Genomic DNA, 24,181 nt, shown 5'->3' with positions numbered 1-24,181 from the left:
AATAAAACTTTTGGTCCACATTTTGGGCAAAATTCCCTTCGAAAGTGTACTATTGAATAACTTCAGTAGAGGGGTGAGTAGAAGTCTTTTTCCTGCTTTGAGCATTTCATTGGTTATCATGTCCTCTCCACTAGCTTTTTTGTTTTTGAGGGCCTGTATTGCATCATTAACTTCTGAGGCCGTAATTGGGTTGTCCAGGGGCCCTGAACTCGGTTTACATTTCTGCAGTGTCTGAAATTTGTCAATGATTTCTTTTTCAAAGTTAGAGTCGAAGGTTTTTTGTTTTAATCTGGATTCGCTATGGATGGTTTTGAAGTGATTAAGCCATGTGTTAGTTGACAGGTCTTCTTGATGTACCGAATCGGACTTTTTCAGTTCTTTGAGTAGGTTCCAGAAAGCGGTGGGATTATATTCTTGAAGATTTTGAAGACGTATCAGACAGCTGTTTTCATGTTGCCGTTTTCGTGTTCTAACTAGCTTATTAAATTCTTTCTTTTTCTTGAAGTAGCTACCTCTAATGGATGGGTTTTTAGGGTTGTGCATAAGAAGGTATCTAAGGTTTTTTAGTTCATTGCGGGCCTCATAACAAGTTTTGTCAAACCATTTTTTGTTCTGTTTTTGTCCTTTAGGTGTCCTGTTACTTTTTACTTTTAATGACATCCTTCCGGCCATTTCAAGAATTTTTTGGAACTTGCTAACTTCTTCGTCAATTATTGGTGTCGTATCCTGTTCAACACATAGAAAGTTATCTAGTTGTTCAGATATCTTCGGACTACTTAGAGCATGGAGAAATTTTTCGCCGGAATCTGAATCCCAGATGAACCTTTTTGGTAGAGGACGTAGTTTACTTTTGGGTATTTTTGCGTCCTGAAAGTGCCAGTGTGGCGTACTAATATTCGTTGTTATGAGACAGTGATCCGAAAGTTCTGTTAAGTCATGAACTTTGAAAACATTAATGTTATGGAGGAGATCACTACTTACAATGGTATAGTCCACTGTGCTGCAGCCCTTGGGCTGATAGCAAGTGTAGCGGCCGTTTAGATCGCCCAAGACACGACCATTAAGGATGCGGAGGTCTGAATGGGCACAGAGATCAATTAGCTTTTTGCCAAAGGCATTTGGGGGATTTTTATCAGAATTGATTTTGGGGATATCAAAGTTAGAATATGGAGTTTCAGGCATAAACTGCAAGTCGAGGGGGTCCTCAATACAATCTTGTAAGGAACCAATTCGGCTGTTAAAATCGCCCCCTAGTATTACAAAGCCTTTGGAGCTAAAAGACGCTATGTCCCTCTCCAAAGTGTCAAAAATACAGTCATCCGCTCTTTGGTGCACTTTAGAGTATAGTGGGCTTATATAAACGGTACATATATAGACATCTTTTGATAAACCAAACAATTCCTTGGATACTCTAACCCAGAGTAAGTCATCTGATTTTGTGCGCTCTTTTCTTACATATTTAGCCAATTCGTTTCTGAAATAAAAGATAATACCGCCGGAATTTCTTCTGGCCTTTCGATGTTTTTTTCTCAGGGAGGAGTAGTGTTGAAAATTTGGGATGTCAATTACAGAAGATTCATCACTCCAGGTTTCGGTAAGAGAGAAGAAATCTAAGCTATCTACGCTACTTCTAAAAATGTCTTCCTTAAATTTTTTTCCAAGACCGTGGATATTCCAGAAGCCTATATTTAGAGAACACCTCATAAATATTCACGAGAGGACTGTTGTTGTTGACCCTACTTTTACGATAAAAGTGCTTTTTGCTTATGCTAATAGTACGTGCATAGTACAGTTGTATTCCTTTTACTAAAACATATAATACATTCATCATTTACTGGAATTAGTAACAATGACTTTCCTTACATACAAGTGTATTAGTTAACTAACGAAATCTATGCTAGGGTACAGCGTCGGTCTTAGTTACTAACTTAGTAAACATCATAGTTGTAGTTACCACTCAAGACGTCTGTACGGAAGCGGTGGTAATCCTCGTTGTAGTTTGGCTGGAACCATGGCCGTGGTGGAAACTCTGGGAACCAGTCCGAGTACGGGTCGTTGTATCTGCTGGCTGGGTGGAGCGGGCGCTGGAAAGCCATGGGCCATGGGCGCCATTCTGTGTACTGCGTGTTGAAAGGACGTCGCCAGTCAGTGGGCCCTCTCGGTGGTCCCCGAGGTGGCTGGCACTCGTCGACGGGTCCACTCGGTAGTCCCCGCGGCGGCTGGAACTCGTCGACGGGTCCGCTCGGTGGTCCCCGCGGCGCCTGGAACTCGTCGGCGGGCCCTCTCGGTGGTGGTCTCCGCGGTGCCTGGAACTCGTCGGCGGGCCCTCTCGGTGATCCCCGCGGCGCCTGGAACTCGTCGGCGGGCCCTCTCGGTGGTCCCCGCGGCGGTTGGAACTCGTCGGCGGGCCCTCTCGGTGGTCCCCGCGGTGGCTGGAGCTTGTTGGCGGGCCCTCTCGGTGGTCCCCGCGGTGGCTGGAGCTCATTGGCGGGCCCTCTCGGTGGTCCCCGCGGTGGCTGGAGCTCGTTGGCGGGCCCTCTCGGTGGTCCCCGCGGTGGCTGGAACTCTCTGTCATTTAGACCCCATTCACACTCAGAAAAACGATTCGGATAAAACATTTATCCGAATAAAAAAAAATCTATCCGATCCAAAATTGCGTTCACACTCGTCTTCGGCAATTCGATTAGTGCGCCCTCAGTCTTATCCGAATGAAACATTAGGTTGAGGTCAAAGGGTAGCGTCATTTATTACAGCTCAAAATGGCGGGAATCCACCAACTTTTGATGCTGTTGTTCCTCTGGAGAATGTTCTGTAGTCATAGAAGGGAACGCAATCGACGGTTTTTGATCGCGAGAAGGTTTCCCGGACAAAGTCTTCTGCATATTGGGCTAGCTGTAGAACAGCTCAGATGTACGGCAGACAGAACGATCTGCGGGCGGGAGCGAAGCCATGATTGGTGGAACAACATTGTACTTTGAACATTTTCAGACTTGGGCTGGCAGAAAAACTTCTAATTGAGCAAACTCACCTTTGATAAGTTGCATCCTATCCACTTAAAGTGAATCCTATCCACTTGCGCGTTCACACTGCCGAATCGTACGAATCGAGACTCCCCGCGGCGCAGTTTTATCCACTTCCCGGAGTTCTATCTACCTCCCCGAGGTGGATCGCGAGGGATTCGAATCGATGAAATCCAAGTGATTTGGGAGCGTTCATACTGCTAAGTTTTATTCGGATCGGGTAGTTTTATTCGGATAACATGTTTTATTCGAATCGTTTTTCTGAGTGTGAATGGGGTCTTACACGAGGGTTCCTCTGAACGGTCTCGCTGGGACGGGAACGAGTGCCTCCATTTCCCGTTGGATCCGAGACAGTTCTCTTCCTTCCTCTGCTGTAGACACCCATGCCTATGGCGGGGTGAATAGCAGTCTTCCAGTTTGCTGCCAACAACTTCAGACCTGATCTGTTCAGATGATAGCCGTCTCGATTGTACAGTGATTGTTTGATTGTTTCACCATCCCCGAGATTGTTGTTGTTTGCAATCTTCACGTAGGGTAACTCTTCGCCGAGAACTTGTAGGAAACTGTTCACGTCTTGAGTGACATTCATTAAGTGTTTGTCATTTCTCGGTGGGATGGACGATATGATGATAGTGGAGTTGGGATATTTGTTATGTGTTGTCATAACTAAATGCCTCATGTTCTCCGTTACGCGCTGTGCGGCTCTTTCTTGCCTGACGTCATTCGTCCCCACGTGAAGAACAATGCACTTAGGGTCGGTGTGGGTTGTGGATTCAATCAGTTCAGTCGCCTGTAGGACAGTCATCGTTGAGTATTTCTGGATCTGCTTTCCAGGGTACAGAATGTTGGGCATAATACCCCTCGTGTTGGAGTCACCGGCTATGATGATTTCTGCCTGTGTTGAAGTGTCAGAGTGTGGTTGGTCACGTGCCGGGGCTTCCTGTGGCTGGCCCTCAGGTATGCTGTCTGTTAGAACTTGGAAGCTATTGTCTGTGGGAATTTGCACCACTACTACGTCCATTGTTTCGTCGTCGGTTGGGGGTGGATCAGTAACTTGTGAAACGTCAGTTTGGATGGACGCGTGGGTCTCACTTTTCACACGTTTTGTTTCCAAGGCGGTGATTCTGTTGCGCAGGTTTTTGTTTTCAGCCTCGAGGGACTTGACACGTTTTTTTAGCGCTTCCATGTCACTTTCCCGTGCCGTTTTCTCTGCCGGCGCTTCTTTTGTTTCAAACAATTTGCATTCGATGCGCGACAGACGGTCAGACAATATGCCGATTTTGTTGTCATCTTGTGTGATTCTGCTGGCCAAAATTGATTCGAGTTTGTCCAAGTTCAGCTGGAGTGACTCGAGCCCGTTGTTGTTCAACTGGTCTTCACTTTCAGTTGATTTTGTAGTGCAGGACGTACAGACAACAGACTTAGGGATTGTTTCTTCCTCACATGGGGGGACATCGGTTTCACTTTCAATAGAACAATCATTACAAATGTATTCAGTCTCTTCGTCTTTGATAAGCTGTCGGAGCAAGAATTCATGTAAACCTGTACAGGCGTAGTGGAACCATTCCTGGCAGGTGTTACACTGAATAACGCCACTATCTTCTGAACCCGGACGTTCACACTTGTGACAGATGGTGTCTTCGCATTCAATGTATTCAATGTCTCTAACTGGGCGTTTTGACAGCTGATTTTTCAGTTCTTCAAATGTGAACATCACCCATAGGAAGCATGCGGTACCTTGTACAAGGATCTTGCTAGTAGTTGTGTACACATGAAGGGAGGGGTCCAAAGTCCGGTAGGGGTCCAAAGTCCGGTAGGATTTTAAAATCATTTTTGCGGAGATATGCATAAGTGTCTGCACATGATAAGTACAACTTGTTATGGACTAAACCTTGTTGTAAATAACTGAAAAGTCAGAGTCTGTGTCCAAGTTGGTAAGCCCCAACAGATAACGATTGAAAAAATTACACATATTTGACGCCTTCCGTGCATGCTGACGAGCGAACTTATCGAGAACATGGCCCGGGGAACTCTTGAATTAGTCATCGTAAAATACGAAATGTGAAAAGATACCACCACAGATGAGAGGGATATCTATAAGACTTCCTAAAGAAGCACAGCTATGCCGTGTCTTTGCTTTTATAGTTGGATAATCGGAGCTAAATTATGCCGCATGTTCCCGGCCCTGTCACCCCCGCCATCTTTGCCGATCACCTATGAAGGAAGCCGAGCGATGCTCAACACGATGGAGTTAATAAACCTGTCAGTAGAGTACTCATCATTCAAGAAAATCGATCCCTACCGACTAAAGAAATCCTGTAGTCATTTCTGATGTTAAAAACGAGGTTGAAGCGGGAATTAAAGAAGCCGAAAGTGAAAAATTTTAATCACATGCAGATGTAAACAAAAGTGCCGCCATTTTTGTTTTTGGCGATAGGTTGGTTTCGCCGTGAGAGGTAAACCTTGTAACTAAACGTATTCAAATATGCAGCGTAATTCAAAATATTGCATATATTTGTGACAAGAAATAGTATTGCAGAAGTTTAGTATTATTTTGCATGCATAGGACGCTTAAAAATGTGCAGAGATGGCTTGGTTGTTAACTTATCGGAGTTTGGACCCCCTTTTTGTGTTAGAACGTTCCACTGAAACGCAAGTCAATAACCTGCCAATACTTTCGCGCGCTGTCAAACTACAGTTCGGAATGCTGCCGTTAAATGAAATGTATGTCTGTACAGCTTCAATCACATTTGTATGGTTGTTAACAAGATCTTAACTTCTTTTTGATGGGTTCTCAGTAAAATGTACGATGACAAAAGCCATGCGTATTCACTTAGAACAGCTACCGGACATTGGATCCCCCCGTTATAGCTGTTTCGCAGCACAACGAATAGCTTTGTTTTTGTGTGTATACTGTTAGACGCCAACAACATGGTTTTTCTGTGCGTGTGTGTACGTGTGTTTGTGTGTGTGTATGTGTGTGGGATGTGTATTATTCAGCACCAAGGACAAGTCGCTTGCTTCTGTGTGTACAGCCATTCCCGAATTCCCTCTTTCAACCTCCTTGGTACAGCTGGGCTGGTTTTGGGATATTTTTATTTTCGCTAAGAAGAGTATGTTTTCAGTACCGATTATGTGTGTGAAGAAAACCAGCATAACTCGAGGATGCCTGGGTGGATTGTATGAATTTTCGGTATGTGAGTCGTTCTTGATGAGACCGGGAAACGATTAGATTTTGGCCCTCATAGCGGCTTGTGACGGTACTGCATAGGAACTCCCGGGTTTGTTCGATATTTCGAGTTCTGGACATGTTATTGACTTCACATTAAAGCGGCAGATAGCGGTAAGCGGTGTAGGTTTGGGTTCCTAGAAGCATTTTTAAAATGCAGGGGCAGTTTAATGTCAGACCCAAGAAAGAGAATAACTCAATTAGGGGTTGACATGTGGCATGTGGTTAGCTTAATTTATGCTTCGAATAGTGAGATGTTGGTTATGCAAATCTAAATAACATTATCAATATTTGACCCATCTCTCTCAACTTTGCTTTGAGTGAGTTCGAGCGCGTGAAAAAGCGTGCCATTTTAAGGCAACCACGTTATACATTGTATGCGCTTTGACTTTGAAATATATTGGGGACACTGTGTGAAGTATGCATGAAGAGTTATTGGCATTTATTGCTCGTGACGTTTGTGATAGTAGCACGAAGTTGGGTTGCATACAGGTCCGAGAAATGTGATAAGAGTTGGCAGGAGTTGTTTACAGACCGCGGCTGGAAGTACCGTTAGTTGCATTATACTCAGTCTAGTGTATTTAGGATAGCTTGGAGTTCACTAGAGTATAGTGTAAGCAATAGAAGCCAATATTGCAGACTGTGGTGTAGAAAGTGATGTCCCACTCACATATGTCTGTTTTCGAATTCTAGAAGTTTAGTTTTATTACGCAACGTAATCACCTTACAACACCTTACAGGCATTCGAATGCAAATTGTTGGACAGAAAAGAACGTTTACAAACACACAAACAGGATGGGCCTACAAAACCTCCGTTTCACGGAGGTGGAAAATGTTAAAATTTTGGTGACATCACCTCCGTTTCTTTCTACACAGAAGAACCGACTCTGATTTGTGATTTGAGTTTGAACTTCAGCCAACCAAGAATGAGGGCCACCGCTGCCACGGACCCTGCCGCCAGACACCCGCCCAACCCCGCAGCGATGTGACTGACAGTTGGTTCGGGCGCCGGTGGTGACTCCACAGTCGGGTCTTCTTTCTTCACGCCCGATGTTTCATTCCGATGCTGATCCACCTCTGAGCTCTTTTTAGCGTCAGCCGTGTCATCTTGTACTGCTGGTATCGTTTCGTCACCAAGGAAATCTACGTCTATGGAAATAAACAGCCAGTGTTAAGTTTAGACATATTTGCCGAATGGTAATAAAACCTATTTTTATCTCCATGAAAAATGGAGATATAGTTTTGGGTGTGTCTGTGTGTGTGTGTGTGTGTGTGTGTCTGTCTGTGTGTGTGTCCGGATTTTTGTAGTGAGCATATCTCAAGAACCTCTCGATGGATTACAGTGATATTCGGTTTGTGGGTAGGTGTTAGAAAGTCAAAGGTCAAGGTCAATTTTGGCCCCCCTGGTATGTGACCTTGGTACTGCAGCAGAAATTAGTTTTCTGGATCTTTTGAACTGGATGTGCTATGGTCTTGATTTTTGGATGGCAGATAGCTTGTGACATAAGGAATATGTGGTGTATATTTTGGCCCCCGAACAGGTTGCTCTGGAACTGCAGGGGCATTTTAGTCAAAATCTTCTAAGGAGGATAACTGAAGAAGGGAATGGCACATTTACATGATATTTGGTATGTAGGTAGCTTAGACAGAGATGCACATCAGAAAGTGCAAATTATGCAAACAGACACTTAATTTGCATATTTAATGAGGAAATATCTGTACTTACAGTGTTTCCTTTATAGAACTGAAATACATGTAATATATGTTGTTTGTGGCAGGTGGAACATGAGCAGATACCAATTATGCAAAAAAGTCCCTAATTTGCATAATTGTAAAATGCCAAAATTCATTGATGTGGTAAATGATTGGACAATCAACATAGTGACCAGCGTAGCTTACTTACAGGTGTACATAACTAAGCATATATTATGCAGATGTGGAAGTCATTTTTATAATCCGACTATTTCATGGAGATATGAGGTCTACGAACTCTTGTTGTCCCAGGAACCACTTCGCTTGGTGAGGCAAAAGGCGGTATGAGGAGACAGCAATACCGTGCCCTTGACACTGACAATGGATAACAACCCACTCTCTCCATGGTCTCAAAAGGCTATGGGACTACCTTTACTTTTACCTACACCTTTTATTATTTCCTATTTCAAGAACTGATGATGATGTTATTGCTATTTCCAGGTGCCATCCCAGGTAGTTTTCCGCGGGTTCCATTCTCGAATATATGGGAGTCGCAGAAAACTATACTCGAGTGTAGAAGTCGTGGAAATTAATATTGCATAGTTCACGTTTTTACATGTATTTTCCCTGTAAAATACCCACCAACAAACTTTCGGTCAGTCCTCTGACTCAAGTTGAAATAATCCGAAGTCTATGTCACGTATTACACCTGAACGGATGTGTGACGTCAGCAACAGATCAAAGGTGCGTGGAAGTTGGTATCGGCCCCCGTTTCAGAGAACTGACCGAAAGGTTGTTGACGAGTGCTTTATAATTGTAGATGGAAATATCTTGTAAAATTAAACATTTGCTATGGCGATTACCGTCACAGATGAACCTTCATATTAGCTAGGATGGCATCCAGGCTATGGGATGTTACAAGACAATGCAAGCCTACAAAAAAAACATTCGCCGAATATAAATTTTATCTATTTGGATAGTAGAAAGGTCTCCGTGTGAACAAGGACCAGTTCCCTCACCAGAGGAGATAGTAGTAGAGTTGAGGACGTGCAGGTACTGTGTCCAGCCGCTAGAGGTCTCCCGTGGAAGGGCAGTCTGGCTCATCCCGCAGATAGCCGTGTCCGCCTCATCACTCCCGTCCGGACAGTTGCACTTGTTGTCTCCATACACGTCCTGGGAGAGGCAGCCGGCGTCCACACACAGGTAGGAATGTTGTGGACACTCCCCTTCAAAGTGAAAGTGATGAAAGTGAGTTGAACTCGAAACAGTCCAGCTCGACGAACTATTTTTCATCAAGTAATGACAGAGAAGGCAGACGCTATGTGCAGTATTTACGGGTTCACTGCAGGTTATTCTTTTCGACAAGTGCAATGAACAGTGTACCACGGATTAACGCCCCGTCCTTTTCCAGCAGCCTGCATGTCTGATGAGCAACACACCCGGAAGCGAACTCATGCATGGCTGCTGACTAGTTTCAGAGGTCAAAATAGCCTTATATCTCCGCCCCTGTAGCGTCGTCGAAAAGGTTCTACATTCAATAACCAAGAATAAAGATAACTCCAGGCAGATTTACCGGTGTCATAAGATAGTATCAATGCCGGCCAACGCCTTTGGCCAGCTAAACTCGGGACTTGGCCAGCATTGATACTATCTTATACATATATACCACCGATAAATCTGCCTGGAGATAAGAATGGGGTGGCTTACCATTCACGGGTTCGTGGACCACAGTGTAGAGAATAAGGAAACGCCCCCCTTGCACATCTCCTTGCACCACCAGGCGGAATGTTACGGTATTGCCGGTAGACAACACTTGTTCCTGGCTATCCCCACATACCTGTGTTTGGATATGATAATAAATGGGAAGTAGCTGCAAACGTTTATCTATAAAATAGGTAAATTCTCCCATTTGTTATTGATGTACTATCGATCTTTTTCTCTTCTTCTCCGGACCTTCCTTTCTACTGAGCTGGACTATTCAAATGTTAACACGAAGACAAGGGCCCCAATTCCACTATGACCACTACGCTGCGACATCACTGCGATATAAGTTGGATTTGTATAACCTTTAATGATATGAAAAAGCAAGGTGCAATGCTTACGATTCATCAAAAAGAGACTTGTACTACGTTGTAGTGATTGCGTCTGCTGGCGACTAGTTTGCGTCTAGTTCGCGCCCTTTCGCGACATTTTACAAAATGCTTTTTTAACTATAAAAAGATTCGCTATTTTAGGTGACAGATTGGCGCCCATTGATGACAAATTGGAGCAGATTGATCGTAACCAGCTGGCGATGTCTTTCGCAAACAGCCACCCAAAACGCGGCCCAATAAGATACACGCATGATGTTTGTTTATTTGTTAAATGTTCCTTGATGATTGACCAATGGGGACGTACCGACAGATAAGGACCGCCCCCAGCAGCAGGTCCGTTGTAAACACGCAGTTCCTCGTCACCGCACCCCATGTCTCTGTCACGTGTTCCAACCTGCAGACTTTCAAAGTTTAAGATAAACTTGGAGCCGTGGTTCCCTCTGGGGGCCTGGATCTGTAAGGAGCAGTCATGCCTCGCGCTGTAGTCAAACATCACGTGACCTGCAGGTGCTTCCACCGATAGTATTGCATCAGTTCTGCAGACAAAGATATCCAGGTTGTCTGAAAAAGAGCATATATCGTTGTATTAATTACCTTCGCCAAGAAGGGTATGTTGTATGGTGGCGTTTGTTTGTTTGTTATACCATATATAGTTACTCGAGAAGGACTGGATTGGTTTGTGGATAAGTCTTGATGAGACCTTAACATGGAATGGGTTTCGAAGCCAAAATGTTGAGTCCCTATCGGCTTTATACGGTAATCCATTCAATCTTCCCGCTTTGACCTCTCGTGTTCTGGACATGCTGTAGTTGTCTCAAGTGGCAATTAGCTCCTGCAGTCTCGGGCAGAGAGTAGGCGGTGTACGTTTGAGCCCTGGTTACTTTTTTTTTGAACTGCATAAGGGGTTGACGGATGGACATGATTTTGGTACGTAGAAAGGTCAAGTGATGCTTCTTCTATCTGAAAACAAAGCCTAATCAAAGTCAATAATACACTTAACACAAAAGAATTTTGATGTCTTGCAAATAAACCACCATAACATAATAATTATATATAATGGCATCAATGTGAAGGGTGTTTTAATCGTGTATGAAATAATGCACTTGACAACCGAGATATCTGCGTTAGTTGTATTTCAAAATCCGTGTTGCAATGACAATATGAGGTTTACTCAACTCTGTAAAACGTGATTTTATAATAACACTACGGCTGCCCTCGGCCGGGCCATTAATGGCGATGAACATCTACTAGACTCATCAAAAAATATTGTCCGTGCGTAATGAAGACTGTATACCTTGCGATTTCACGGGTGACTGCCCTTAAGGACACCTCTACCTGCACTAGTCTAAAAGCAGCGGTTGGAAGCTACAAAATAGTCAATTACCGGGAGGAGACGATCGCGACGTTTTAGTATGAGCTACCCTTCATACCACTCGACCTTGCTTTGTCTGTTGCCGACAAAAGGGGCGATAAAGCCAGCAGAAACTGAACGCCCTGGTCACATAGTTTTCGATGTTTACAAGCTATGATACTACAGACGTTTGCGTTTTCGCCATTCTGTAAAGTCTAGATCCACTCACATGAAGGGAGCCCCGTGGAGAAAGTTGTTCTTTCAATGAAAGCCACGAACATCAGGAACAGGAACCGCAACATGTCGCCACTCCTCTGTGAGGTTCGACATGGAATGTCCTCAACTTGATACCGCGAACTTTGGTGCTAGAAATATGAGTATGAACACCAATGAAGGAAAGAGTTCTGTCAAATAAGTCACATTATCTGGCGACAAGTCGTATTTTACTGTTGCACTGTATAAGTATGTGCTCTCTGTAGCCTACTTATGTATCGTTTCACGAACTCTCGAGTTTGCAGTGGACCGCTTCAAGTTTGGAGGCGTGGCTCTTGGCCAAAAGACAAAGAGCCATCGTAATGTTAGAACACTTGAAGAAATCGACGTACGAACATACTTGTCACAAGTGGGGAGTTTGTTTAAAATCCTGCGGTATAGTTTGGATTGCTCACTCGGTTGGATACCACCACCAGAACTGGAGGGTGCTACAGAGCATCTGGAGTGGCCCGGTGTTCGGCGTCCACTCAAAACACAAGTTTAACGGAGGGTCATTGCCAATTGTCGTTAAAATGTCTATTTTTGTACTAAATATCAGAAGAGGAAACGAGTTTATGTATTGAAGGTTAGATGAAATTTCACGAGATCTTAAATATCTTCGTGTAATGAAATCGAAAACGAGTTGTTTACGTTGTTACATATAACGTTATCTATATATGTATTAATAGTATCTGTGATATGCTATATGAATAATTTCACATCGAATAATAATTTTCTGCATGTTTGTGCTGAGACAAACATTACAAAGCTTTAAAGTTAGTAACAAGATACTTTATTTGAACTTAATCATTCTTACTTAAACGCATCAGTTGAACCAGCATCCTTCAGAATGAATGATACAAGTGTATCTGACGATCAAATATTCAATCACGAGTTAGCAGACAGATTAATCTTCTCTTCTTCAACCTCTGCCCTTTGAACTGTTGTAATTGTTGCTATTGTGTTCTACCCACACCTACGCACCATGGATAGGGTCTACAACATTATAACGGAGAGTGTGAACTCTTCTATATTCGCCTACACTGCCGTCTCTGCAGGCCTTCTAAGCTGTTACGTCGGTCTGAAGGTTTACAGGACACAACAGTTGAAGAGGAAGGCCTTCAAGAAAAGGGAGGAAAGCCGGAAAGCCCTGCGAGACGTTCAGAGAGCTGTAACAGTTGATGGCGGGGTAAGATCGCATTACGCCTTCGTAATCGGTCTGTGGTAATCTAGAATAATTTGTTTAAATTTCCTGTTTAAATTTCTTCATTCACTATTACATTGCATTGGGTATTATACTAACTTTGCACTGGTATGGCAGGTTGTAAGGCTGGGAGTTGATCATTGATCAACATTTTACATGAAAAGAAGTCAAACAATTAAAAGAGGGGCAAAGTCCACTACTACTTAGGTGGGATGTACACAAACACAAACAGGAGTGACTACAACAGCACGTACTCAGAATGTTGTTACTTGCGCGTTTCAGCTTGTATTCGCGCACTACGCGTACAGTAGGTACCGTAATACTTTCAAATAAATGAAAATTCGCTGGTGAAGGTTAGACATCAAGTAATAAGATATCGATAGGTACAAAATCGTATACTGACAAGAAGCACAGGGATAAATTTGAATCAGTAGATATTAACTCAAAGAACCGGCGAAATGGAGATGGCAGGTACTGAACATTGAGGGAATGCAATTTCCCTTTGCTTTGTTACTTGAGACGGGGACTATTTTCAGTACCTGCGTGAAGTCGCGTGGCGCAGCGGCGGCATTTGTGCCTCGTGACCGAGAGGTCGCGGGTTCAAATCCGACTGCGTGTCACCGATCTTGTGCCCTTGGGAAAGGCACTTTACACCGCTTTCCTCACTATACTCAGGTGAAAATGTACCTAGCTTCGGCTAGGGCCGTCCCTCGGATAGGACGTTAAATGGAGGGACCGTGTATGGGGAGAGTCACACCCCATGCACGTTAAAGAACCCCCACACGTGCGATGGTGCGGTGTGAGATAGAGCAAACCCTTCTGTCTGGAGTTGGTGATTCACTTCAAATCACCCGGACGGGGGACCTGGCGCATCCCCGTCTTGTAATTAGCCAGCGACAGGGTATGTCACCCCGTCAGGGGCGGTATAACCCCGCCGTGTGTAAACGGCGGGGTTATACCGTGTGTAAACGGCGGTGTAAACGGCGGTGTGTAAACATGTGCGAACATGTGTGTATGGCGGCTTTGAAGAGGTAACCTCTGACAGCTGTTTCGCCATACCCTCCATTGTCATCGTGTATGGAGAATCCTAATAAATCATAAAGATCATGTTTCATTAATATATAAGATAATAAGATAAAAAGAAGAACTTCACAGTGCGCGACAATTGTAACAGGTACACTGTATGGCAATCTGTATATACATGGGAGCTGAGCTATCTACTATTGTAAGTATCTAACAAATAATCTAATCTAATCTAATCTAATGTAACAGTATAAACAATCTAGTTGATATCATACAAGCTAATACTTCAAAACATTATGTCAATATAGCATTGTCTCATTTTTACAAGGATTTGTAAATGAATTGGCCTACGTAGGTAGATACATGAACTGGACATGATAAAATAGAATATCAAATATCTCGGACATACATACAATAGATTTTGATAACTTTGGGCGGTAAGATAGTATTAAATCCGGCCAAGAAGTATGCCGACTGACTCCCTTTGGCTAGCTATACTTCTTGGCCAGCTTTGATTATATCTTACACCACCGGTAAATCTGCCTGGAAATTAATAAATCATAACATGTCACGTTGTGCTTTACCCCCACAGCCAACAGCAGCCAGAAGGAGGGCGATCCTGTCCCTGTCCCTGCCCCAGCTGACCCAGCAGCTGAGAGATGGACAGCTGTCAGCTGTTCAGGTGCTACAGGCATTCCAGGAGAAGGTGAGTGGCATTCACAGAAATACAGAATAGAACAACCCTCTCATGATGCGACCAAACGTTTTAGTTAATTAAGGAAAATTTCCTGACTTCCCCGACTGTATGGTCATCAAAGCATTTGAGTCAGTGGCTGCATACTTATTATAAGTCTCTCACATTCACAGTGCCGGCTTTATTATTGATGTTACGTTTATAAATAACAAATATGCACTTAAGGTGAGCTGGCGGTACAGTAGTATACACATGTATGTTCAAATCTCGAGCTGCGTTACTGGCGTTCTCTCTTTATACTAACGTTATATAATCATTGGCAACATTGGATGTCTGTCAATGTTTTATCGGGTCTAAGTCTTAAACTCAAAATACTAAATGGATTGACACATTACCTTGCAATGACAGACTTACGTTATGATGTTACTTTTTCCCCATCTCAGGCCACTGTAGTGAATGATGAACTCAACTGTCTGACTGAGCCGATTCCAGACGCTTCGGTTTGAAAATAATTACTATTTTGTACAATTAAGTTTGTGCAACATCTTTAGTACGTATCGCTGCTCTTATATCAATGTTCATTGCAAAAAATGCATCTTAAAGTTGTATTCAATTGTCGTTGTCATTTCAGGTTTGGTTGTTATAATAATGATTTGTTTCTGTCTCCCAGGAAAGAGCTCAAAATTTGGATGCTGCAGATCGGCCTTTGGGGCTACTACATGGCGTTCCTGTGTCCATCAAAGAACATTACAACATTAAGGTAGCGGTTTATTCTACTGTTACATCTTTTTGGGTTGCTTTTGGGCAGAGGAAAATACAACATGGCACTGAACTAAAATTAAGTTACAGTGACAGTTCCGCATACGATAAGCTTGATAAGGTAATGGCAGTCCCATAGCCTTACTGAGGATGTAGGGCAGTGGGTTGTTGTCCAATGTGTCTTCCAGAGCACCACATGATGAAAGTGTATAGCCCATCCCACTCTTGTATATTTCCATATGGTGTTGTAGTGTTGCAGTTGTGATTAGACTTGATTTAGACTGTAGAAAATTACAGCTTTTGTGATCAGCCGGGATTCTAGCTACAGTTCAAAGTAGCCTAGATCTCCATCGACTAATGAGACAAAAAATGTTTTACGGTGACATGAGGTCCCCGAGCACGTTCTCGTCTCTCCATTTACTCACTCATTTATTCATTCCCTTACGTGACCAGGGCATGGTGACCACCTTGGGCGTGACAAAGCACCTGGACACACCTGCAGATGAGGACGCTGTTATTGTCCAGGTGTTGAAGAGACAAGGAGCCGTGCCTTTTGTCAAGACCAACATTCCACAGACTCTTCTCAGGTGATTCTCAGGGAGCTAGGTACAGATAAGAGAATGTTCCAAATATCTCTGTAGTCACGGAGAAAGAATGGTCTTTGCATATTTTTGGAATTTGTCATGCTGACTAACTTATGTGCCCAGAGGTCATTGGGTTTAGTCACCTCACATGCCCAGACGTAATGCCCTTGGGGATGGCAATCACGCTTTACTTAACCTAGCTTCGGTTAAGGACGTCCCTCTTATAGGACTTAAATGGATCCATGGAGGCTAGGTCCCGTGTTCCAGGAGAGCAACACCTCGAGTACGTTAAAGAACCCACCACGCCTATGTCAGGGGTCCTTCCCAGCGGTGTGAGTGGATCAAATAAATCTGTCCGGAAATGCAGTTTTATGATTACTGTTCAGTACAAATTCGATGTGTTACGCCATGAGGCGGTTAACTGTGTTATACTGTAGTGCTCCAAACCTTGAGTTGTGTCACATATTTCTAGCTTAGGTCCCGCGTAGCTTCTGAAATCATTTTATTAATTCATATGCATCCCTCTCCATTACACAGTATCTCATGCAGCAACCCAGTCTTTGGTAACACCGTGAACCCGCTTGACCGCACGCGGTCCCCAGGCGGGTCATCAGGCGGGGAGGCGGCCCTGATCAGAGGAGGAGGGTCAGTCCTGGGGCTCGGTAGTGACATCGGTGGAAGTGCCCGAGGCCCTGCCCATTTCTGTGGCATCTGTGGCTTCAAGCCGACTGCCATGAGGATTAGGTACAGAAAAACAAAACGTGCTTATAGAAAATATATTATACAATATTTTTAATGGTCCATCCGTCGCATATTTACCTCCATGAAATGTCATGGAGGTTATATTTTACCCCGCGTTTGTGTGTCTGTCTGTCTGTGTGTTTGTGTGTGTGTAAACAAAATAACTCAAGAACGGCTGGATGGATTGGTTTCATACTTGGTGTGTTGGTAGTGTGTGATGAAAGCTGGAAATGATTAGATTTTGGGCCCCCTAGCGGCTCCCCTTGGTACTGCAGCGCAACTTCCGGTTTTGCTATCTCGGTGTTCTAAACAAGCTATGGCCACGATTTTTGAGTATTAGATAGCTCTTGTGCTCAGAAAGAAATGACATAAGTTTGGGCCCCCTAGCGTCTAATTTTGGGATAGCAGGGGCATTTTTGTCAAAAACTTCTGAAGACGATAACTCAAGAAGGGAACAACAAATTTTCATGATTTTTGGTATGTAGGTACCTTAGACAATGTTGTACAAGATAAGCAATGCAAAATAGTAGTACATTTGCATAATTAATGAGAATATTATATCATAGCAGTTTTTTCAATGTATCTCTTGTTCCAGACATGCTATGGTCTTGACATTTAGGTGGTAGATAGCTTTTAGTGCTATGGCCAAGTGGAGCAAGTTTCAGCCCTCTAACATTTAATTGTGGAACTGCAGGGGCGTTTTTGCCAAGACACTCCAAAGCGGATAACTGCAGAAAGGATTGACAGATTGGCATCATATTAGGCATGCGGGTACCTTAGACAAAGATGTTCATAATGATATACATGTTATGCAAATGAGGACTTAATTTGCATAATTAATGAGGAAATTGTATAATTCCATTGTTTTCAATAACTGGACTTCAATAAATGTAACACATGTTAATTATGATAAGTGGAGTATAAGCAGATACCAAATGTGGTAATGAGGAGCTTATTTGCATAATTTATGTAAAAATTGCAAAACCGCTTTATGATTAATAATAGGAATTTTATAATTGTGACAAGTGTACGTTAGTCAATGATGAACAACACCATGCATAAATTATGTCTATGTGTTAGTCAATTTCATTAGATTTAGGAAAGCTCTAAATTTTCATGGAGGTATGAGGTCGCCGAACTCTAGTTTGTGAAATATTTTCTTCAGCTTTCCACTCCTTATCCATTCCAAATCTTCTGTTCTTCAGCTGTTACTCCGGGAACTACTATCTGGAGCGAAGGCCATGTGTGGCTAGATATGGAAACAATTTGATACTTAATTTAATCTCTATAACCTCCTTAAACACATGTACTTTTCAATATAACCACCAAGCAGTCAGATGTAGTAAACTCTACCCTCTCTTGTGGAACATACAGAAGTGCAGTACAGAAACAGCATGCCGGAGCCTTGTATTACTAGCCAACTACTATCTACCCTTGTGTCAGGGACCCCCTCAGTAGTATGCTGAATACCGTTATCTACCACCAGAAATAACTACATGAACCCTAGTTAGGCCAAATAGCAATTGCTCAAGCAACTGGAAATAATTTGGGAAACGGGCAAACGAATCCTAGATATGTATAAGGTCAGTTCCCCTCGGATGGTACTGGTAGTAGCCTTCGTGCTATTGTATCATTTATGTTTTTCAGTGACAGGGGATTATTGAAGAGCTCTCCTGGATCGCAAGGACGTAAGTGTGGTGTCTGAAGCCGGCTGTAGTTCTCTCAGCCAAGCCATATGGCTGTTAAGTCTAACAGTTACTTTTCTTCATAATGATGACGACTTTAGTGCAGAAATCCAGTTGCCAATAGGCAAAACGGTTGCGCAAAACGTACACTTATCAGATAAGGGAAATGATATATATAATTGAATTAAAGGGAAGTGACACCAATTCTAAATCTTCTACTTACGCTATTTGAGGGGTTTGGAACTTCGAATTCTTTTTGACATGCAGTGGGAGAAAAAGTGCCCAACGTTTAAAAAATACACGAAATGGACGAAATAAAAGCAACAAGATACTATTTTTTAAATAGTACTGTTGGTTAGTGACGACTTCATTCAAACAACGTTCTTCCCACTGTGAGTTGAAATATCTGCGGGCATTCAGCACCAAGGACATGTATTACACATGCAATTTGCCAGGGTGTTGGTTTGGTTGGATCAACAATATAAACGTATTACCCTATCCGTAACCCGTTCTCCTTTTCCTTAAAGTTATTTCTTCTCCTGGACTGATGGCCAGAGACGTGGACAGTTTAGCTCTAGGTTTGAAGGCCCTGCTTGTTCCGGACATGTTCCAACTGGACCCACAGGTGGTACCCATACCATTCAGACAAGAGGTAGGAACATTTCTGTAGACTAGTCTAGATTATGTTCTGATCTAGTGTCCATTGCAAAGGTGAATCATCATTATCATAGCTTTAATGGGTTGTTTTGCATAAATGTCGTATCAGTACCATGATGTGTTGTTGGTATGTTTGACATGTGGTCCTGAGTATGAAAACTTCAGTTCGTGCATGTTATGTCTTTGGTATCTCCTCACATAGATGTATGAAGAGAAGCAGCCCATGAGGATAGGATACTTCACCACCCTATCAGTCTGTCCCCCCACCCCGTCCATGGGGAGGGCTGTCATCATAGCAAAGGAAGCACTGGAGAAAGCTGGCCACACGGTAATACTCAGTCCGCGAGCAATATCATCAGTAGCTTAGATAGTCACTGGATAACAAGGTCTATCAACAACCAAGACATGTATTTGAGAATAGTTCACGTTTGGGACCGCATATACGACTATCCTTTACGTTTAAGACCGCATTGCTAGCAGTGACACCTAGCTGCACTTTCATCTAGAGATCTATTTGATGCTTCAAAAATGAAGGAGCATTTTATTTATCGTGAGAAAATCCACAATCTGTGGTTTAAAATTTTGAAGATACGAGTGAGTTATTCTGCAGGACTTTCGTTTCGTTTCAGCTAGTTGCCTTTGATGTACCGGAAGATATGCGAGCCATGATCGACTTGGTCCTCAGGCTCATCACTGCTGACAATGGACGTACATTCTCAACAAAGTGGTTGTGAGTGTCTACAACCATCTGTATGCTATAGTAACGACCCCCCCTCTCTCTCTGTGCCCCCTCTGTCCTCTGTCTCTATCTCTCTCCCTCTCTGTTTTGAATGACGATTTTTCACGTCTTTGCTGTCTTCCTCTCTTCCTTGACATCCTCAGCCAACCATCGTATCCGTGCTATGAGGACCAACTCAAAGGTACACAGGCTCGGTTGTCCTGATATCTGACGGACTTCTCAGTTTTAAGTACACATATATAAAAACTAACCTGTCTGTTGAAATTTACATTTTATCCAAGTCCGTATGGATTCGATTTTATGGATGACACCAATTTTTGCCCGTTTCAATAAATTTTCGACCATGCTGCAAATCGTACAAAGCAGCTGCAAAATAAGCAAGTCTATGTCGTATGTTTGTTAAATTGCAAAATATCAGAAAACGGATACTAATGTTGTAGAATGCTAAGATGAATTCCAACGTCAGGGAAGAAAAGGTTAAAGAACAAAAATATTGTTTGGTATACCATACCCTGTGTCTTCAGTCATTTGTTGAAGTTTTCTGACCACAGACATGAAGTCACCGTTTTTTCCAAACTGTTTTTTTTCGCACGCTAGCTTAAGTTTTTGGGGTTCCCAGTTCCCAAACAGTCGACTCAGTCGATCACGAAATTGAATTTGGTTTGACGAGGACTTTAATTTTTTTTTACAACTATTATTTGTAATCATCATAAAATGTTGTTTCAGGAAAGATGAATTGATAGATGAGTACCTAAAGGGTCAAATATATTTGTGGACCATGCCGCACTATTTACGCAAGATTCAAGGATTTCTTCTCAAACCATTTGTAAGTACATGCATCCACCCTCTTTTGGATCTTCTATCGTGTTTATTTACTCTATTTACTTAACATATTTATTTGAATGGAATATATCCTCACGGCATGTACTTTTGTGTGTTTCTTGTCTTCCAGTGGCCGAGAGTTTCCCGAATGCTCTCTCACAGGCTGATTGGGTAGGTGGAGTTCGTGCCTTTTGCATGCTTAGCTACTCTCCATGCAGAGGTTGAGTCGCGTAGATATAATAGATATAGCTCTTAAGAGGAGCGCCGGTGAAATTTTTCCGACTACTACTATATCTACGCGACTCAACCTCTGCTTGGACAGTATGCTTTATATATAATAGCACGCCTTTTGGTATCTGTTCAAATAGCTACAAAAGTTCTGGGCTTCAAGAACAATTTGATTGGAAGTCTCATGATTACTACAGCTAAATCATTGTCATTATCATTTTGTAAGCTTTCTAAACAAATATGCCTGACTTTCTGGCTCCAGTAGTAAACAGACCTCAAGCAGACAGCCAGTAGGCATGTTTTCAAAAATGTAACACTACATAAGAAGCTATGTTGAACACTAGGCACTTCGACAAAGAAGGTTGGGTTAAGAGTGATGGAAGATAACCCCGAAGGTCAGATGCATGAAATTTCAAGTCAAAGTTGGTAGATCCTAAATCCTAAAATGAAACATGTCAAAGAGTTCATAGAAAAGGCTATAGCTACTAATTCACTGGTAGGTATTGTTTATGTTCAGTTTGTCTCATATAGCATTGTCGTGTAGGAATTGCGTTAACGGACCATTGAACCCCAGAAGGGGATGTTATTTTCCAATACATAACGAATCGATGAATATGAAATCAGAACACATTTTGCAAAATCCACTTATGGGGAATTGCGCAATGTGTGTTAATTGTGAAACAACACGACACTCACTAGACCCGTGGAGACTACTCATGCATTCCCCATATGAACAGTCTATCTTCATGGCGAATATTTTCGGTATAAACTGAAGGGCAATAAGCACACAAAGAAGGCAAATCTTTCATAAGACATCATTGATATTATCCAACATATAGTGACTAGAAGAGTTTTTATCGCCCCTGAAGTGGAGTTTGTCAGGCGTTGTCGGTAGCAGGTTGTATTCAGCCATAGGTTGAGATTAATCAATTCAATAAGATAGTACTTTGGGGTTCAGAAGAATGCTGAATGATTTTCGATGCAGGAGGGACTACTTGGATTTCATACATTATTTTCCTGTTTGCCTTTTCAGTTCAGTCTATGATCTGTGGCAAAGGCTGGCAGAGAGAGAGGTTTGTGTGGTTCAAACGATAATCCACTACGTAGTGGTACCCAGTGTCGGCCAATAAGTCCTATACGCCATTTTCTCTAGTAAAAAGGGTAGACAGAGCCAAATGTTTAACCAATGGGAAAAAGAACAGCGCTTCAACAATTAACGATCTGTATTATAAACATTTCTCCGTCTAGCACCGTGGATTTATACTGAGGTCTGTGGGGAAGAATTGTGTCAGGATGACCTATTGTCACTCCATGAGACTTTCTTTTTCTGGTGCTGTCAACTTCACAGCCAATTTTCCCCATAATGGCCAAATTAGTGAATCTGCAAATCAAACGTGATAAGAAAAATGAGTAAGCAATCAATAATGTCTGATTCAGTATTTTTGTAGCCATGCGTCTACTTACTGTCGTTAGTAAAAGTTTATTCACTTCTATCGCTGGAGAAAAATCATTTCAAATATATAGACATGATTCTTCATGATTCTTCATCTTTATGAGAACAGATTTTTTACTTATTCACCCCTGTTTTTGCATTGCCAAAACACTTGCCAGAATTTTCATTCTGTGTTGCTCATTTCTTAATGGTTTGATAAAGGGTTATGATGTAACATTACATCGTATTCTCTCCCCCCCCCCCCCCCTTCTGTTCACCAGGAGTACATAAAGCAGTTCCTGGACGAGTTGAAAAAGAAGAACTTAGATCTGCTTCTGTGTCCGGCATTCGGCCTGCCTGCCTGCAAACCAGAGCATGCTGGCAAGATACTGGGTTAGTTCAAACCATATATCATTCAAATTTGTACTAAGGGACCACGTCAGTATCTAACCCTCCTGAGTCCTGACCATTATGACCTCTTTTCGCTGGTCTGAGTGTTAACGTTGTTATATTGATGCTTGATAATGTTATATTGATACAATATATAGTAAGCACGTGCACCTGTCAACTGTGACATTCTAATGCCTGATGGATGGTGAAAATATCATAGCATTACTTAGTAAACGTTTTAAACGTTATATTCGTTCGCACAAAAAGCCAATAATCTTTCCGTTAGTCCTCTGTACTTTCTCAGGTTGAAATGACCCGAAACGAATATCGCTTGTACTGGACGGAAGTGGGACGTGGTTGATAACAACTATTGCAAGCATTATTTTGTCTACGTTAGTTTATTATTGTTAGTTATGTTATTGCCATTTCATGAGTCAATGAAAGCTGTGTTTATCCATACAGGCGCTACAGCATACAACTCACTCTTTAATCTCCTCAACTTTCCCGCCGGAGTTGTTCCTGTAACCACCGTAACAGAAGAGGATGACAGGCTACTCGATGATTGGCGTGGCTATGGCAACGACATGATTGACAAGATTATAAAGGAGGTAGGAAAACAGCAATAAGTCAAGTCAAACACAGCAAAACTTGCAAATGTATTTTATCACGATGACAAGGCACTGTCAATTACAAATTTTAATGCAATTGCCATTACAAAAAAGAAGTATAACCATATTGACTGAACTCCAGTCTTTATCAAGGAATGAGCAATGCACTGCGTCTGTCACGTCACATCATGCAGACACTTGGCTCGGTGAGAAGCGAATAGTAGGTTGCAGAAAGTCTATCGCACACCCTGTCTGTTGCGAGATGGTTGTAAATCCAAAATATAGAGCATCTTTTAGTCCTCTTGCAAAGAAATCTGTGTCCAAGATTCCTTAACTTTTTTTTTAGTGTAACCGAGTATCCAAATGACGGAACCTGATCTTGGTTGTTTCCCATAGACAACCAGAGGTGCAGTTGGCCTTCCCGTCGCTGTCCAGTGTGTGGCGCTGCCGTGGCAGGAGGAGAAGTGCCTCAGGCTCATGAAGGAAGTGGAGACGCTGTGTCCACTGTGAATTGTAGTTTCCGTCGAAAAGCATCGTTCACCCTTTAAACTGAATGTGTTTTATTTGGAAAAGTGATGGACTTTCAAAAGCAGAATAAAGTACGAACTGCAGCTGCATTGATTATTTTGTTTCCTTCTAAAAATACATTTAAATCTGCCTCTTATAAATCGTAGAATCATACTGCACATCTTGTGATCCACCCATGCAGTACCGAGCATAAGTCATAAATACTACGGAAAGTTATTTCAAAGATTACAGGTATTTTATACTTCGAAAGCTGATATAGACACACATAATTCCGAACAGAACAACATATTAGTCTGGGAAATAATGATGAACGTTTTGAGTTTGACTTGGAGCAGCCTGGCTGGTGTACTGAAGTTTAAACTCAGATTAAGTTGGCAGTTACTCCAGTCAATGTTATCACTTAAGTCTCACTTCTAGTGGTCAGCTATCGAACTCATTGACTATGCCCGA

At 42.5% G+C, this 24,181-nt stretch overlaps 2 protein-coding genes across 3 annotated transcripts; one reads left to right on the top strand and one right to left on the bottom strand.

Annotated features, from left to right (window-relative positions):
• Positions 1 to 5,894: 5,894 nt before the first annotated feature.
• On the bottom strand, positions 5,895 to 14,553 carry LOC118411301. 2 transcript variants are annotated; one of them, XM_035813490.1, is made up of 5 exons: positions 11,615 to 11,848; positions 10,339 to 10,595; positions 9,649 to 9,778; positions 8,961 to 9,167; positions 5,895 to 7,398 (listed from the first exon to the last, which is right to left on the bottom strand). In XM_035813490.1, exons 1-5 carry the CDS (start codon positions 11,685 to 11,687, stop codon positions 7,118 to 7,120), a joined length of 948 nt encoding a protein of 315 aa, XP_035669383.1. In that variant the 5' UTR covers positions 11,688 to 11,848; the 3' UTR covers positions 5,895 to 7,117. The 2 variants fall into 2 exon arrangements, with proteins under 2 accessions (XP_035669383.1, XP_035669385.1); XM_035813492.1 differs by lacking the exon at positions 11,615 to 11,848 and adding an exon at positions 14,449 to 14,553 and having other exon boundaries at positions 5,896 to 7,398.
• Positions 12,578 to 23,815, top strand: LOC118411300 (fatty-acid amide hydrolase 1-like). The gene is made up of 16 exons (XM_035813489.1): positions 12,578 to 12,826; positions 14,457 to 14,570; positions 15,002 to 15,058; positions 15,229 to 15,318; positions 15,771 to 15,904; positions 16,439 to 16,645; positions 18,290 to 18,330; positions 18,855 to 18,979; positions 19,187 to 19,312; positions 19,614 to 19,714; positions 20,450 to 20,549; positions 20,676 to 20,716; positions 21,807 to 21,846; positions 22,487 to 22,598; positions 23,058 to 23,203; positions 23,600 to 23,815. Exons 1-16 carry the CDS (start codon positions 12,623 to 12,625, stop codon positions 23,711 to 23,713), a joined length of 1,752 nt encoding a protein of 583 aa, XP_035669382.1. The 5' UTR covers positions 12,578 to 12,622; the 3' UTR covers positions 23,714 to 23,815.
• Positions 23,816 to 24,181: the final 366 nt, after the last annotated feature.

The sequence above is a fragment of the Branchiostoma floridae genome, chromosome 3 (genome assembly GCF_000003815.2).
Source record: "Branchiostoma floridae strain S238N-H82 chromosome 3, Bfl_VNyyK, whole genome shotgun sequence".
In the NCBI taxonomy this organism is placed as follows: Eukaryota; Metazoa; Chordata; class Leptocardii; order Amphioxiformes; family Branchiostomatidae; genus Branchiostoma; species Branchiostoma floridae.
This window is presented reverse-complemented; position numbering and strand designations above follow the sequence as displayed.